At 39.3% G+C, this 17,121-nt stretch overlaps 1 protein-coding gene across 3 annotated transcripts in view; it reads right to left on the minus strand.

The window, feature by feature from the left end:
* The window catches only part of magi3a (membrane associated guanylate kinase, WW and PDZ domain containing 3a), a 205,659-nt gene that overhangs the window by 7,022 nt on the left and 181,516 nt on the right, over positions 1-17,121 (minus strand). For all 3 annotated transcript variants that reach the window (XM_074681144.1, XM_074681145.1, XM_074681146.1), the window contains exons 10-17: positions 13,331-13,936; positions 8,877-8,908; positions 6,594-6,858; positions 6,290-6,384; positions 4,033-4,225; positions 2,901-3,116; positions 568-753; positions 363-456 (exon numbers count right to left, since the gene is read on the minus strand). In XM_074681144.1, the coding sequence (XP_074537245.1) occupies positions 363-456; positions 568-753; positions 2,901-3,116; positions 4,033-4,225; positions 6,290-6,384; positions 6,594-6,858; positions 8,877-8,908; positions 13,331-13,936 (1,687 nt within the window). The remainder of the gene's footprint in view (positions 1-362; positions 457-567; positions 754-2,900; positions 3,117-4,032; positions 4,226-6,289; positions 6,385-6,593; positions 6,859-8,876; positions 8,909-13,330; positions 13,937-17,121) is intronic.

A 17,121-nucleotide genomic window follows, 5' to 3' on the forward strand; every position in this document is an offset into this window, starting at 1 on the left:
CGCGATGGGGTAGGCGGTGAAACGGAGTGGGTGAGAAATGCTGCTGCAGCAATGGATTAAAAAGTCTGACACAGGTAATCTTGTTTAAAAGGAAGATCAAAGAGCAAGCAAGACTCTATATTAATCCGTCTCTTTTTTTGCTATGCCATCCAAACATTGACCGTTTTCTGTTTTTCTGGAAAATAAGAAGAGTAAAGCTACAAGAGGAGACACTGAGGCACACTCCAAAGCCTGCTTTAAGAGTATTGGGGCAAATTTATGGCTCAATACTCAGAACCTGTAATAGGCTGTCACCATTAGACTCATTGCTTGAGAGGAAGCTCGTGTTAAGCCTATGCTTGCATGCGTGTATACTTGTGTACCTGTCCTGATAGCTGGGAGGCTGTTGTCCCATTGCTCGGTGTTGTGCTGAAGGGCTGTGCCTCACTGAATTTGTTCCAGATGGAGGAGCGCTGTCTGTGCAAACGAAATTCATAACACAAACTCATTTAGTACAATCTTGTTATCTATTTTTCCCCATTATCTTATTTCCAGCTTAACTTCCTCAGCTCCTCTGTGCTAACCCACCATCTTCAGGCACCACAGTGAGGGTGACAGTGTTGCCAGCATCCTTGATAAGCTGGACAATATCGTTGTGCGACATCTCCATGATGGACAGGCCGTTGACAGCAGAGATACGGTCTCCCACCTTCATCTGACCCAGACGGTCTGTAGGGCTGCCCTCTATAACGCGGCCAATTTTGTGGGGGATAACTGAAAGAGGAGGACACAGAGGGACATGAAAACCTGTTGTTTGTTTGCATATTTGAGCAGCATTGATTCAACAAACCCAACACAGAGATCACTTTCAACAGTGTGACCTCAGGTTTTGTGGTTTTGTAAGCTGAGCTGTCACTGGCAACTAAAGCAATTTTTGTCTTCTGATATGAAAACAATGAACAAAGTTATGATGACAGTATGTGATATCTGGGCTGAAATGTAATTTAAAAAATTATGTGTAAATACAAACAAAGACAACATGATGAGTTAAAATATCAACAGACTCCTTAGCACAGCAGTAATTTGAGCTAAATGCTAACATTTAGTGCTAACATGCTTACATATAATAGTATTTTTATCCCCTTAGTCTTGTTAATTAGCAGGCTAACACTTGCTAACTAATACTTACAGTAAGAAAGACATCAACCCTGCTAACATACCAATGTAGAGCAATGTTTTGAACTATGTGCTAACAACAAGTGCTAACATGCACACAGGTATAGTTCACTGAGTTTAACAGCATGCCAGCCTGTCAACTTTGCTAGTGCCTTAAAACCACAGTATTTTGAGCTGCTATAATGCATGGAGCTAATATGCTAGCTAACTGGTAAATTTTATGTCATAGTCATCACCTCATCTGATTCTGCTAGCATACTTGCAAATCATCCTTGCTTTTTATAGCTAGCTAGATGTTAACATTGGGTACTAAAATGCTCACAGAAATAATTTGTAGTACTCATTTAGATGAGTTTAATGTATGCTAACATTTACTAGTTAATACTTACGAAGGAAAAACGATTAACTCTGCTAGCTTTTATGCGTCCGTACAGCACTATTTGAGCATGTTAAATAGTTGGCGATATATATATATATATATATATATATATATATATATATATATATAAATATATATATATATACATATTTGCTAGTGCCTTACTATGGATAAATTTATTTAAAGTAAGCATTATTGTGCTAGCAGGTAAAGTGTATGATATAGTTATTATCTTAGCTGATTTTATTAGCATGCTGAATTTGCTAGTTTTGTAGCCTACTTAGCCTACCATTGATAAGCAAAAATCTTGCTAGTGTACTGCAGTATTTTTGTGGTATTAGCTATAAGTACTCCAAAATGCTAGCTGGTAGATCTTATTTAAATTAATAAAGTTAGGAGATTCTCCTAGCATGTTAAATTTGCAAATTGATAGTGTACTTACAAAATTGATGGACAACATTATTTTTGGACTAAATGCTAACACTAGCACAAACATGCTAACTGATCTAACTTCTATATATCCCCTCAGCTGGGTTTATTCGCTTGCTAAAATTTGCTAATTAATACTTTTAATAGTAAGAAATAAACCTGGCTAGCTTATAAACCTCTGTATGTCAACATTTTGAGCTAAAGCTAGCTTAAATGTTCACAAGCTCATATATAGTTTAAGTTTTCACCACTTTTCAGCTTTTAGTTTGCAAACACTCACTTGTAAAAAGTTCATGTCCACTCAGAAAAATAGATGTCAACCTTGCTAGTGCCTTTGTACCACAGTCATCTTTGAGCTGAATGCTACACCTAGGTGCTAATATGCTACGACACAGTCATCACCCTACCTGAGTCTTCTAGCATGATACATTTTCATGTTTATACTGTCTAAATTGTTTGACAATAACCTAGCTAGTGTACTGCAGTATCTTGAGCCGACTGCTAATATTTAGTAGCAACACGGTAACAAGAATAGTTTGGAACAAAGTAATCACCATAGCTGAGTTTGCTAACCAGCACTTGAACAGAATGCAGCTGTGTCTGTTGGAAATAACGTCAGTTTTGCAGCTGTTTAATTTTTGAAACTGGACTTTGTCACCATGAACATCTGTTTTTTTTCCCTCCTGCCTTTTTCAAATAGGGATATTTGAATCACTCTGCAGCTGGCAGTGTTTTAAGGAAAGTATGGAGATCAACAAAGTCAAAGGGGTCTGAGCCTGTGGGGAATAGGAAATTCTGTGGAAAGTTCAATGGGAATCAGAACAATGGGTAATCCCCTGTCACGGTTTATAATCAGAAAGAAAACAATGCAAAAAAAGCTGAAAAGGCAAGATGATGATCAGGACATTACTTTTCTTTTCTTTTGTGTGTTTCTCACCTCCGGGTGGGGGCTTGTTCTTTGATGTGAGGATGACAAATCCAAAGCCTTCATTGTCTCTGCGCTGTAGAGTAACATCGAAGCGCTCTGGCCGGGTTGTCTGAGCGGGCTGGATGGCGTTTTGAAACTCTCCACGAGGCACCTTAGGTGAACTGTTCACCAGGGCAGATGCTACCTGATGGGGCTGTTGACTGTTCTCCTCCCCTTCATCGTCATCTAAAAAAGGATGTGGAGGAAAATGTGAAGTGCTGTTGCAGGCGTAAATTTGAAACAGCTTTTGGGAGAAATTATGGGTCAAAATGCTCTTCAATTCATAGTTTGTGATCTCTCCTTTAGTAATCCAAAAACATAGTGCTCGGTTAGAGTTACAAACCCTTCAACCTTACCCCTGAGTTAAGAGCCCTGAACGACGTGTTATTCAAGGGTTCATCTACTTCAATCACTCTTCATTGTACGTTCGTTTTGCTGACTTCCTGTTTTGTCAGGCAGCATCAGGGAACCTTGTTCTAAACAGCTGCTTTGGAAGCATAAAGCTCGACATGATTGATGCTTAGTTTCTGCGACGTGAACAATGCTGCTGTTGCACTACATCACATCCAAAGTAATTTCAAAAAGTGCTTGTATTATTCACCGAGTGGTTATTTGTGGTGGTAAACAAGCCTGAATGCAGCAGGGGTTTGTGTTATTAAAAAAACAGAAATCTCAGCAAGTTCTTTTTGCTTTTTAATCCTTTGAGATGCAAATCATCAGATCTAATCTTTACCATCCTTCACACAAAGCCAATCAGGACAAAGAAAAGAAAACAATCTGACTAGTTATTGTGTAATTTCATTCTTCTCCTGTTTTAGTGTGTGATAAATCTGAATCTAGTTTCCTATAATTAAAGCAAAAAACAAAATTATCATTCAGGACTTGACTCCTCCTCTCCTCAGTGTATAACATCTTAAAAGTTAATTCTTTTATTCTGATTTATCTACAAAGAAGTCATCCAGAACGAATTTAAAGGATTAGTGAAAAGAATCCCAGATCAAAGCGTGAGTCAGAGATCCTCCTGAAGCACACTAAGCCGAACAAATAAGTTAAACAAGAATCAAGACAGAAGAGCCTAATGTGCGTTTCAAAGCAGACCCACCTGAATGAGCCAGCTTCCTGCGGACTGTGAGCATGACTTGGCCGTTGCGGGCAGCGTTGGTCATCAGCTCCAGCACCTGTTTGTGGGATTTGCCCTTCACTGGCACGCCATCTATACAGAGCAGCTCATCCCCGGCCCGCAGGCGTCCGTCTTTTTCTGCTGCACCCAGGGGCACGATGGCACCGATGTACACCTGTGGAGGCAGGAAGAGCGGCTTTACACGCAGATCTGAGCCAGAGCGAGGATTGACTGGAATTATGGTAAATGAACAGCTGGAAGCCTCTCTGTTATGTTTTATGCATTTTTTTTAAAAGATAAAGGTTTGATGCTTTGTTGACAATCTATTTTCTCATGTTCAACAGCAGTATGGCATTTTTTTTACAAGGGAACCGCAGTACTGTTACATCCTGGCCCTATTAGTCAGTTTAGGGTCTGTAAAACCGAAAGGAATAAAAAGTTACAGAAATGTTCCAAAAAAATCCAACCACAGAAAATCCTTTTGTGCAAATGTGCCTGGTCATCATGAGTCTATTATTGTAAAAATAAACAAAAACAGGGGTTGAATATAAAAAAACACACACACAGAAAATGTTTAATCTGTTTTCCACATTTCTCTGTTTTCACAAGACCCCTGAGGTGACTAAGCCAGGATAACGACGGTATCAGTGGCAGCATTTTAATCAAGTAAACGCAGCATTATGTGCTCACAGGTAGTCTGAGTTCCTACCGATCAGCTAAATTAAGTATCTTAGGTTCTTTTCTTGTTTGTTTTTTATCTACTTTTGGATTGGTCTATTAGTGTAGTCCCATAGCAGGGGGCTGCCAAGCTCTAGTATCACTGTTCTGGGGGTCACAAAAAGTTTGCGAGCCCCTGCATTAAATTGATACTCTGGGATGGAACAAGTTGGGTCAGTAAGTAAAATATGGCCCCGTCTGAGTGCAGAGGAAACCAGCAGAGGAGCAGGGAGGGGGTGTTTGGTGCGTGCGCACTGGGCTTCTGCTGCACAAAAACAGTGCTGTAGGGGTAATTTCTGCTCTAAACCTTGTGATAAGACCCAACTTGTTCCATTCCGAAGTATCACTTTAAGTGTTTGCACCTGATAAACATTATGAAAAAGGATGCTGGTGAAGACAGACCTCAGTGATCTTGTTTGGATTCCACGAGGGTGGGCTGAAAAGTTTGTAGCCTGACTAGGAAGGAGTTATGCCATGGTGATGAAACTTGGCATGCATTATACAGTTACGGAATTGTTTATTTTTCAACACGGTCCATGTTTTCTTGGGTTGTTGATGTGGCAGGACGTTGACCTTGGGTCATTTTCAAGCCCCTTTACCCCTCTTGAATTCAGCTGCCCACTTTTCACAGTTAATAAAGCTGGAGCATCATCTCCTAATGAAGCAGCCATGTCGGCGTGAATGTCCTTGGGGGTTAACCCCTTTTCTGCAGATATCAGTCAATCTGAAAATAAACCATGCTGTAAGTGACAGAAAATGTTAACTTTAATGCTTGCAAAGTTTTATCTCTATGGCATAACTCCTTCCTAGTCAGGCTACGAACTTTTCAGCCCCCCCTTGTATCCCTTATAGCCCATTCATTGTGGATGGTTTCGTGGCTGCTGGCTGAGGTAATACACTGTCCAGAAATATATGAAAATAAAGCAAAGATCTGAGCAGAAAAATCTGAACTCCCTGTAAGCATATGCAGTTCAATTAAAGATAAGCTTGATTTTTTTGTGATGTTTATTTTGAGGGTTTGGTATTCTAGCATCTTGTCCATCCTGATTGTAAACCCCTTGACCAGCTGGTGGGTCATGGCGAGCTTTTGCCTTGACAAAAAAAAGAAAGTCGAGAAAAAAAATCTGTGCTTTTATTTTGAAGTTGATTTTTTATGCAGCAGAGTGCCATCTTCACACTCTTTAACAGTAGGTGGCAATAATGCCCTGTAGTGACATCTGCTATTCCACTATGCAGAAGAAGACCTGCAAAGTTTTGTTCTTATGCCAGTTAAGGATGGAAATGTAAGGATGACAGCAGCATCATGAGACTACATAGATTTTCTTACATAGAGGACAAAGGAGGTTTATCAAGAAACGTATGGTCTTGGCAGTCTTTGATTATCTAAGGATATAACTCAGATTCAAACGGCACTTTGTTTTCATTTATTATATTTGAGAAATTGAAACTCATTGCTAAAGGGAGAGAGTATGACCAGAAGCCAGACCAGTTAAGAACCACTGCCTTTGCCCATGTTACCTACCGGCTGATCCGGCCCTTCGCCTCCGAGGACTCTGAAACCAAAGCCAGACTCCTGATTCCTTTTAATAAATACGTCCAGCTCCTTTGTGTTTGCCGCTGCGCAGAGAAAACAGAAGAAGTAGAAAAAGAGGGAGGAGAGAATTTTCTTTTAGAAACACTCATGAAAGACAAAACACATTAGTGATGCTGTGTTATGTATTATTTGGCATCTGATATATATGTTCATTGCATAATGAAGAGGATGAACTGCTACAGTCGAGAGCAAGGGTAGAGAAAGAAAGAAAAAATACACTAGGTTCACTCACGCTTGCTGTCCAACAGAGCTTTAGATTTGAGGTAGAGCTCTGAAGCATCCGGTTTGGGTGAGGAGGAGCGCAGGGTGTTGGCAGTGAAAGAGAGCGGATTTGGAGGAATCTCTGGCTGACTGAGCGTCTCTGTGCTGCTGATCATCTCCTGACGCTGGGGCTGCATGACGGGCTGGGGGGCTGAGTGGGGTGACTGGTGGGGGACGGAGTGAGGCGCCTGTTGAGGACTGGGCTGGGATGTAGGTTGGGACATGGGGGCTGTGCACTGGAAGACAGAGATGAGATGTTAGACTGTGACGGACAAAAAGGTCGACTACACTGCAAAAAACAGATATCTTATCGAGTGTTTTTGTCTTATTTTATGTAAAAATTGTTTCGTCATACTCTATATGAGCCACAATCAACTGGTCAGTCCAGAAAAATGTCTTGTTTCAAGTTATTTAAAGACAAAAATGAGGTCTGAATTGCTTGTAACAATTAAAATAAATCTCCCAATAGAACAAGGGAAATTTCCTTGAAAATAGAATAATGTCTTAAAGCAATTAACTTTTCTTTTGTTCCATTGGAAAAAAATTTAACTTCTTACAAGCATTTCGGAACTCATTTTTGTCTTTAAATAACTTAAAACAAGACATTTTTCTTAACTGAACAGGTGAGTGGGGCTCATATTATCAATGATACGTTAGCCTTTGTGCTTAACGATTCCCTCATCAATTCTTAACATTGTGCCGGAGCTACTTAGCGGTTAGATAATTTGTCCCAAGAAAACTCTGATTCAGGATTTTCAGCTTGAAGTTTTACTGAAGAACTGACTTCATAAATACATGTACATTACTCTCTCTAAGGGGATTCATATTCAGTACATTTGAAATGGTATAAATCACCTTATTTACCAAAATAGCAAAATAGCGCAAGCTTGATGCCACAAACTGCACTGATATGCTAGTAGTTAGCATACATCAGTACAACTTCAGCTTCAGAATAGAATTTCAACTTTCATCACAGAAACATATCACAGCAACTCTTAGTAAAAAATACTGAGAATTTCAAATGTCAAAAGCTAACAGGCAATTGAGAGGCTCATGGCTGACTTTATAACTATGGGAAGCTTCCAAACAACTTAAACCATTGCTATAACCACTTTGAGACACTAGATGGCCTACTTTAATTATTAATATATTACAACACAGTACATCAAAGTCACATTGTTTGCAATTTTTACCTGTTTCTGTATAGTTATGCCCGGAAATATCCAGACTCAGGGACCAATTACATTTGATGCACTTGCAATAAAAACTCAATTAAATGTTGTTGACACAGAAAAGCTGTAAAGCTACTTTTTGTAATAAAGAATCAGATTGTTGAGCAGAATCGATAAGGGCATCGTGTTGAAAAAAATCGTATCAATTCCCATCCCTACCTCACACTGCAAAAAACTGAAATCTTGCCAAGTGTTTTTCTCGTTTTTAGTAAAATAATGTCTTTTTTGACATAATATAAGCCACATTCACACTATCGATCCAGAAAAATGTCTCATTTCAAGTTGTTTAAAATCAAAAATGAGGTCTGAATTGCCTGTAACAAGTTTTAAAAAAATCTGCCAGTGGGGTAAGAGAAATGTGCTTGTCAAGATTAGAATAGTCTTAACACAAGCACATTTCTCTGACCACACTAGATTTGTTTATTTGTTACAAGCAATTCAGACCTCATTTTTGTCTTTAAATAACTTGAAATAAGACATTTTTCAGGACTAGTTAGGTGAATGTGGCTCATGTTGACTCTAAAAAGACATTTCCTTTGGCCGTGAAATGCATCCTATTTTTTTAATAGAGAGAGGAGTGTATGAAAAAGAGTCTAAATGAAAAGAAAATAGTGTACCCACATATTGTAATCGTGCCTTGAACCAATAAGTATGAGTAAGCCTGTTGCTGCCTCAGCTCCTCTCTATTTTAGGACCGAGCAGCGTTCAGGAGCAGCACAGGAGCAAGCAGCTGAACATGGCATATCATTTTGAACACCCATACGCAGAGGGATGTTCAACTGCTGTTTGCCAGGAGCCGGCATATTTACCCACATGCACTTCCAGAAATAACAGCCAGGCTAATGTGGGCTCTCTGAATAATGTAACCAAAACACACACACACACAAACACACACACACACACACACTCTAACACATGCTAAGTGGTGCTTGGACAAACTTAAAACCTTTACTGTTAAATCATTCAGGAGCAGCTTTAACGACAGCGTGTTCATCCTGCAGAGTAAGAAGGTTTGAACTTACTGGTTTGAGGGATTTCACAGGAGATGTCTGGCCTGTGGGGAGAGATGGAGAGAAAAACGGACATTGAAGTGTGAAATCAGTGGCAAACATCTCGTCAAACATGTTGAAGCAGGAAAAACTAATGAGGAAAGACTGGACTTGGAAAAACATTTACGCTCCAAGGATCCAAACATTTACATTTCACGGCAGACCTGTGGGGCGATGAATTCAGACATCACCTCTGATTAGAGAACCAAGGCTGAACTCTTTTTATTAAAACATGCACTCTGTGTACACGCAGACATAGCTGATGAATGAGCTAATTAGCTGAGCAGCTCACTCCTTTACTGAAACAAACTGCACACAACAAACTCATTAGGTTTCTCAAATGAAAAACAAACATGAAACTGTTATCGAATTTGCATATTGAGCAGTAACAGCTTTTTAAATGCAGCTACAGCGCAGCATTTTTAACTGACTCTATACCATGAGCATCATGAGTGTCAGTGTCTTTGCAAATGAGGTTTTTTTTTTTTGATCTGATGTATCTTTTAACATTTGTATTGAATAAAAGAGTTTGATTTAGGAAATTAAGGGTCAGGCCTCTTTTTATGAAATAAATCAGGCTTACAGGGGCTGTGGGTTGCATCCAGAAAGGCTGGCGTATTTTGGGATAAAGACTCCATTTCCCATGAGCACAAGCATCCACTGTTATGGGTACTACTTCTCTTTGGTAGGCCGATACCGGTACCAGTACTCCCTCTTAAGTACTCACTGATACCAAGTACTGCTACTACTAGTACTTTTGATACATAAAATTCAAATTCACAGTGACACATCATTTTGATTCCAAAATAAAACACAAATAACTCTCTTTGAGTTTACCATATTTAAAAATAAATATTAAAAAAATAATATCAAAAGTACACCACAAAACAAACAGCGATAAGAGTTTAAGTAGTAGTTTTTAAATAGACCAAAGTGAAAAATGAAAGAGTTTAACTGTTAACTCTCCCTGAAGGAGTTAACTCCACACAAGATTTTTAGCCTTGAGTATCGGCTGCTGGTATCAGCAGCCTTCACAAGTATCAGTTAGTTGAAAAAAGGCTGATATCGGACCGATACTGATTCCTTGTATCAGTACTTGCCCATCCCTACTTTAAAATGCATTTCTATTCTTTGTTGTACTTATTAAGCTGTTTATTAGAAACACAAAATGTTTGCTTGTGAACAATCATATCTCTTTTTGTGAGACTCATAGCATTTTTGCCTGGGTCAAATTTTAAAGTTTTCAGAAATGAAGAAAAAACATGTTTTTTTATGTATATTTTCTTGTTTTTGTTACTATTTATTATCATGTTTAATTTCTTTGACTGGGGAAATTATGCAATGAGGGTACCGTTCCTCAATGAACCTTTCTAGACTTCTCTTCACTCTGTATTCCCCTTCATTCCTTTAGTATCACCAATAATGGACTCACATAAAACTAAATCAAGAATCATTAAATCAAAACTCACAAAAATAAACCTGAAATGTTTGTAACGTTACTTCTCAATAAAAAGACACTTGAGGAAAAAGACAGTCCCTGAACTCATTTCTGAGAAGTTTCTGTTTTTCTTTCTGTTTATATTCTGTCAGTCAGTGTGTAATTCGACCATTAGGGGGCAGTATACTCCGGTATCAAAAATAGTTTTCCACGTCACTACAGGATGGGAGACACAGAGGTGACCCTAAACCATCAGCAGCGTGCACTGCTCTGTTTTCCACCTGCCAGCTGTTGACTGCACAACTAGAACGCTCTATAATATGAGTAGCTCTTCATCCCCTGTTCCTGAATGTCCTCAGAGTTAAATCAAAAACATGAAAGCTTCTTTAGATATTCGAGGAGAACATGTTCTGTGTTTTTTTTCTAAGATATTAGCCAAGAAGGCATGTTATGCCCCTGTTCTCCTTCATTTCACATCCACTCTGGGTTTAATTTGTATCCCTCAGGGAAGGGCACTTTGTCTCGTTTCCAGATTTAAATCCAGCACAGCGATCAGGGCCAAATAATTTCCTGTTTCATTTCTCTCTGCTGCTGTCATCAGAAGGGAGTTCTTGCCACCGGCTTGGAGTAAAGCACAACCTAATCCTGGTCGGTGGGTGACCTGAGGGAAACCCTGCAGCACTGCTCCTTTCAGTCCTGGAAAGCTGTGATTCTCCTGCTCCTTTTTAAGCAGGAACAGACACACTGCTCTAAATATGTACTATAAAAATAAGGCTGGCACAAATGGGCCAAAAGTTTGTAACAACGGCACAGTCACACACACATATACACACGCAAACACACACAGGACAAGCTCCTTGAGCCCAGAGCGTAGCCCGGCTGAGTACATCTGATATGTGGGTGCAACACTGATTTCTAGAATCTAGGCTACTGCAGTGCAGCACAGGCGAAAAGGAACAAGCCCTTCAAATCAGCGAGAGCCTGAAGTAAGAAGAAGGGCAATGATTACCCACCATACTCCCTCCCTCCCTCCCTCCTCCCCTCCCTCGTGTCTTACTTCTCTGGTTTTCTCAAAGCAGTAACTGAATCACTGCCTTCTCTTCTCGCCATCCCCATGTGACCAAGCATGATTTCCTCCCTGTTTGGGAAGGTGCACGATGGATGATGCAGAGTTGTTGTGGACCGGAGCGTGAAATTGCTTTATTTAACATTGGGAGGATCTGTGTGTCCAAGCTACAGAATTCCAAATCCATCCTGGTATTTACCAATTTCATTATTGTACCCTCTCACAGCCAACTGCCTCAAAAATGTCAAGCTTTTTAACTCTTGTCTAACAACTTTTTCCTGCCTCTAAAAAGATTAATTTTGAGATGGTTGCCTCCTCACCTCTGCTGTTGTACTCATTAGGAGGAAAGCAGTGTAGTGGAGAGACAGGCTACAGGCAGCACAAAGCAGTCAGCGCATTTAAATAAATTTAGAAGCGTGGGACTAAACCTCTAGACTATCTCCGGGCTCTAACACCTGTTTGTTGTCTGAACAGTTGCCCAAGAAGATTAATATAGTCAGCAGTGATTTAACAACATCACACTGTAACCCTGCCAGCTTCTGCTAAGGATTATTTCACTGCTGCAGGCTCACCTGCTGCACAGGTGGAAGTTTGAGCCAGAGCTGTTCTAGTACTATTACCAGCATCAGAGTGCTTCTAATACACTGTATAAACTTGCTTTTACTTACAGCAGCAGGGATCAGGGAATGAGACAATTGCATCCTTGTGATTATTTCTTTTTTCAGCCTCTGCATTATCCATCAAAGGAAAGGAAAGCATGACTTGTTTTATTTTCCTACTAAACAATGGTCTGTACCAGAGGTTCCCCAGTTTTTCAGCCTCTGACCCCCAAAACAGCCGCTGTGACCCCCTGCTGTGGGACTATACTAATAATAAACCAAAAACAGACAAAAACAAAAACAAAAAAATTTAGTCTGCAACACAGAAACACAAAAAAACAGATTTACCATTTGCATCATTTAATATCAACTTTAAACCCTATATGTTCTTATTTTCGAAGACGTTCTACGACCCTAAATCAGTGTTTCCTGACCCCTCCAAGGCTCCTGACCCCCATTTTAGAAACCACTGGTCTACACTTACAACAAATTTCATTTTTTTTATAAGCAACTCTTTTAGTGCTTTAAAAAAAGAACAGATTTCAAACAAATGATCAGGTGCGAATAAAATGTCATGCTAGCATAAAGGGTTAAAGTGTAACTTGAATCAAAGCTAGCTAAGAGTTAGCAACAAGTGTATTCCTGCATCATAAAAACAGACTTCGAAACCTTAATGAATTTTCCCGCTTTAAGATTAATAAAACTGCTATAAAGAAAGAATAAAGCAGCAAACTTGTGTATTGTGTTCAAAAAGCTGAGTCATGCAGCAGCTAGTGTTAGCCTAGCTTGTTTGCTTTAAGTTTTGCGGTTATTAAATTTACAATTTGGTATGTGGAGGGATAGTAAACCACAACATCTGTTATGTATTTATTTATTTAATGATAACCTTCAATCTCTGGCTAGGGGTCAAGGGTCAGCGAATTTGGCGCTAGCAAAATCTGGTGTTTTAAGCCAAGTAAATGAGATTAAAAGCAGTGACATGAACTATGCAGAGGCCTCAATATTGTTACAGCACTAAAATAAAATGCTGTTTTGTGTGATTAAATAAATCATATAAATAAATTATTGAATAAAACAATGAAGCGGCTCGTGTTAAAGATCAGAACTTGAGTATCAAGTCAGAAAAACCGATCCATGCTGCCGTTTTTTAGCCTAACTCGTGAGTTTAAAGATTGGGGAAAAGGTTTAATTATTATCTTCTATTGTAGTAGTGTCAGGGGGGAATCCAGTATCAGAAATGTTCAGGTCTAAATACCAGAAAGAGGAACTCATTGTGGAAAGTTTGCTCTTTGGGTTGAATGAACTTTAATTTCTGCTGACTCACCTCCTCTGAGCACCAGGACGTTGACCTCGCTGCCCACAGGAAGGTCTTTGAGGATGTCCACAACCTGGGAGTGGCTCAACGTCTGAACATTCTGTCTGTTTATCTCCTTAATAACGTCGCCCTTCAACAAGCCCCGGCACCACTGAGCGTCCAGGATCATCTTCACCTTCTGACCCAGGGGGCAGTCTGCGATGGCGAATCCAAAACCTCCTGGACCTTTAACCAGCGGGACGCTCACCAGCTCTGGCTGCAGCAGAGTGGGATCAGGACCCTCTTGATTTGGAGTATGAGGAACGTGGTGATGGTGCTGGTGATGATGGTGATGGTGGCGTCCCCCGTTGGTCATAGGCGGTGGTGCAGCGGCCTGCCTGGAGATGGTTCCTCCGTCTGGGACTGTGTAGTTGATATCCTGTGGCGTGGAGGTTGAGGGGGAAGGGGAGGTGTCCTTGGCGTCCTCACTGCTGCTGGAGTCCTCAGGCAGCGGGTAGCCTCGGCACAGGACCATGTCCACGTACTGGTTGATGGGGATGGACTGGAACATCTGAACCACATCGGCGTGGGTCTTTCCCAGCACGCAGGAACCATTGATGTCCACGATCACATCACCTGGAAGGGCAAGACATGTTACTTCTGTTAACTCCTTCTAATGGTTCTGCTTCTCCAATCTGACTACACATTAGGAAAAAACATTAATGTCTGATAGGTGTCAGTATTTCAGACACCTGAGAAAAACTGACAATATTCATTTGTGTATTTTCTTAAACTTATTTTTTCAATCTTTTACATTTTTTTGGAGAGGACATTATTTGGATGGAGCAGGAAACAGGGCGAGAGTGGGAGGTCAAATGCAGTTAAGGTGCCACAGGTTGGATTTTAAGTTTAACTCATTTTGAGCAGAATAATATGGGTGGGAAAAAAAATTGCTGTATCTAAGTATCAGGATTTTTTTTTCAATGATTTCTAATCGTGATTTTTTTTTTTTGTCGAAATCTTTTTTTTTTCTTTTTTATAAAAAAATTGTTTTGTTTTTTTTTAAATTTAAGTCTTTTATTTAAGTTTTTTATTTAAGTTTTTATTTAGAAGCTGGGTTGAAAAAAAGTTGAGATGTCAGATCACCTGAATAAATCCTAAAACCTGACTCACATGTGATGTTCATTTTTAGGGAAATTATGGCTCTAGATATAGTCTACAAACATCATCATTATCATTCAGCTTTCACCTGGTCTGGCGTTAAAAAGCAAACCAAAAATCACAAAAATCGTAGATATAGAAGAAGCGCAATTAACAATTGTAGAAATAGATTTTTTTTGTGTATTTTTGTTAAATTAAGTAAACAGAATAGTTATAATTGAGATATATGATATATATAGACATAGGAAGTTCATCCCCTGACTAATATGTTGTGACATAGTGGATCTGATCCGATCTTTGTTGTGTGTAGAATATGAATCCATAGGTCATAATGAGATACAAAGATCAATTCAGCCACATCAAGACCTGGTAGGGTATGTTGCAAATTTGCAACAACAGGCATTAAGGGGTTAAATCGACTCTGCACCCCAAAAAATTGTCAAAGAATTAAATTGGGAGAAAAGCATATCGTCCCAGCCCGACAGAATAACATTACTCAGATTCAAGATAACACGTTCTTTCAAATCATAAACTCATTTCACAATCAACATCATCAACTGAAGTAAACAAAATTAGCCCGTTAACAAAGCTAGCACACCATAAATGCTCCAAACTTGTAAAAATGTAATTTTTTAATGTAACCCCAGTAAATTTTCAAATGAAATATTACAGCAAAGGCATAGTGAATAACAATGAAGATTCCTATAGATGAATAGAGTTTGTATGAATAGAATTGGAAAAAGGTGTGGTCTTTTATACATCTCTCTTCTGACTTTGTTATTGTTGCCATTTCCAGCTAAACGTCCTACATTTGCCTCAGTGTAAGCACTTTGTTAACCCTATAAAAAGTGAATTAAAAAACTTATAGTGTCAATCCAGTTTAATTAAATATATACTGATTTAGTTTTAATAGTAAAAGAAATGTTGGTTTATGTAAGTAGAATCTATACGAGTTCCCTCTTCTGAAGGATGTTAATGAAACTGGAGGGACTCGGTAAAAGCAGAAAATAGATCACACACACGCTGTTCTCCTCTTCTTCCTTTCATCTTCCTGTAAGTAGAGATGCTCTCATCACCCCTGGCCTGGCTGAGATATAGTACGCCTGCATGGCCAGGAGAACTGCTGACTGGCTGCTTGGCTAAAAGCCCAGAGGAGGCTTCAGCCCACCTACATAATCAATACCCGTTCATAGCAAACACAGCTCAGGTTGTACTCTGGAAACGAGCTGAATAGCTTAATGTAGTTCCTGTTCAAAAACCAGCACACATTGCTCTAATGGCTTCTCTTTAAACCAAGATTCCATTAAATAAAAGAAGAACATGAAGTAAATAGAGTCTCCAGAGTCAGAAATCCAGAAGAGAGCTGTTACACTGATGACCTAATGAAATTAATCACACTCATTTCTGTTTAATCAATTGCTCATTTTCTCCAGAGACATAAAACATTAAAAATAATTACTCTCTCTGTTCTACGTTGTTGATTCTGGTTGCAGGAGTTTCCAGTGCAGTCAATAGTACTCTAATTTCAATCCTGCGGCACTTCACTGTAATTCAAAGACTATAATCACTATGCATGTGATAACAGTATTTACATCAGCAATAAATGGAGGTTTAGGGGTTTAACTCATACAGTAAATGCAGCAAACATGCCAGAGCTGCAGGCTAGAGGAATATGCACATTATTCAGAAGCATGCATGTCCCCTGCCAGCTGTGCAGGCCTATTAAATCTGTTATGAATGACTGCATATAAAATCTAGTAGCACCAAACATAAACAGAACATGTCAGCATTGATGGAAGTGTCCTATTTTTAGATCTTTCCTCTAAATACTGCCTATAAACATCTCCGCTCGCTCCATCATGCAATGTGACATTCAGGCTAAAGTGCCTGTTTGGTGTGTGTGTTATTTTTCCTCCAAATGTTTGTTTGTGTGTACTCAGGGTACATAAAGCTGTATTATGTACTGTGCGGATGCAGATGCCAAACCGAGTGTCAGTGTTTGCAGGCATACACGCCGTGCAAACAGCAAACATGCGAATGTGACACTGGGGTTCTGCACAAGTCAGAAAAGTCGGTTTCTCTCCTGAAAGCTGGGGGCAGGAAACTTGTTCTAAGAGCATTTTGGTGCCATCATAAACTAAAAACACCTCTGAATAAGAGGAGAAAGTATATATTTGTTGCTGTCATAGGGCTGTAATAATGTGTGTCCAAATATTCCTCACTGACCCGATTGAATGAATGCACCTGTCTGTCAAGCCCAGGGTCCATTCAGTCTCTATAGACTGGAGGTGTGAGCATTTCAAAAGCTTAAACTGCAAATATAGATGCACAAGACTAGAAGTAGTGCCAAGGTGTTGATTTTGATGCATAACAATAACAAAGAGGGACTTTTGCTACAAAGGAATTGAATTTGTTAACACCAAAATTCACAGAACTACATAAGAAAGACGCAGATTGTTCTAAGACACATTAAATCTCCTTTAAAAAATTATTAACTAGTTATAAAACAAACTGATATTAATCTCTTTATGAGCCACAAATTCAAGCTACATTCAATTCTTCCTGAACAATATTTATATTTAAAGGGATATCACTAACCCACTCTGTAACATGCTGATACATCTGATTTGTTTATTTATTTATTAGTCGTTTTGTTTTGT

Source organism: Halichoeres trimaculatus, unplaced genomic scaffold (assembly GCF_033239565.1).
Source record: "Halichoeres trimaculatus isolate MK-OKI-2021-1 unplaced genomic scaffold, fHalTri1.1 fHalTri1_scaffold_11, whole genome shotgun sequence".
Taxonomy (NCBI): domain Eukaryota; kingdom Metazoa; phylum Chordata; class Actinopteri; order Labriformes; family Labridae; genus Halichoeres; species Halichoeres trimaculatus.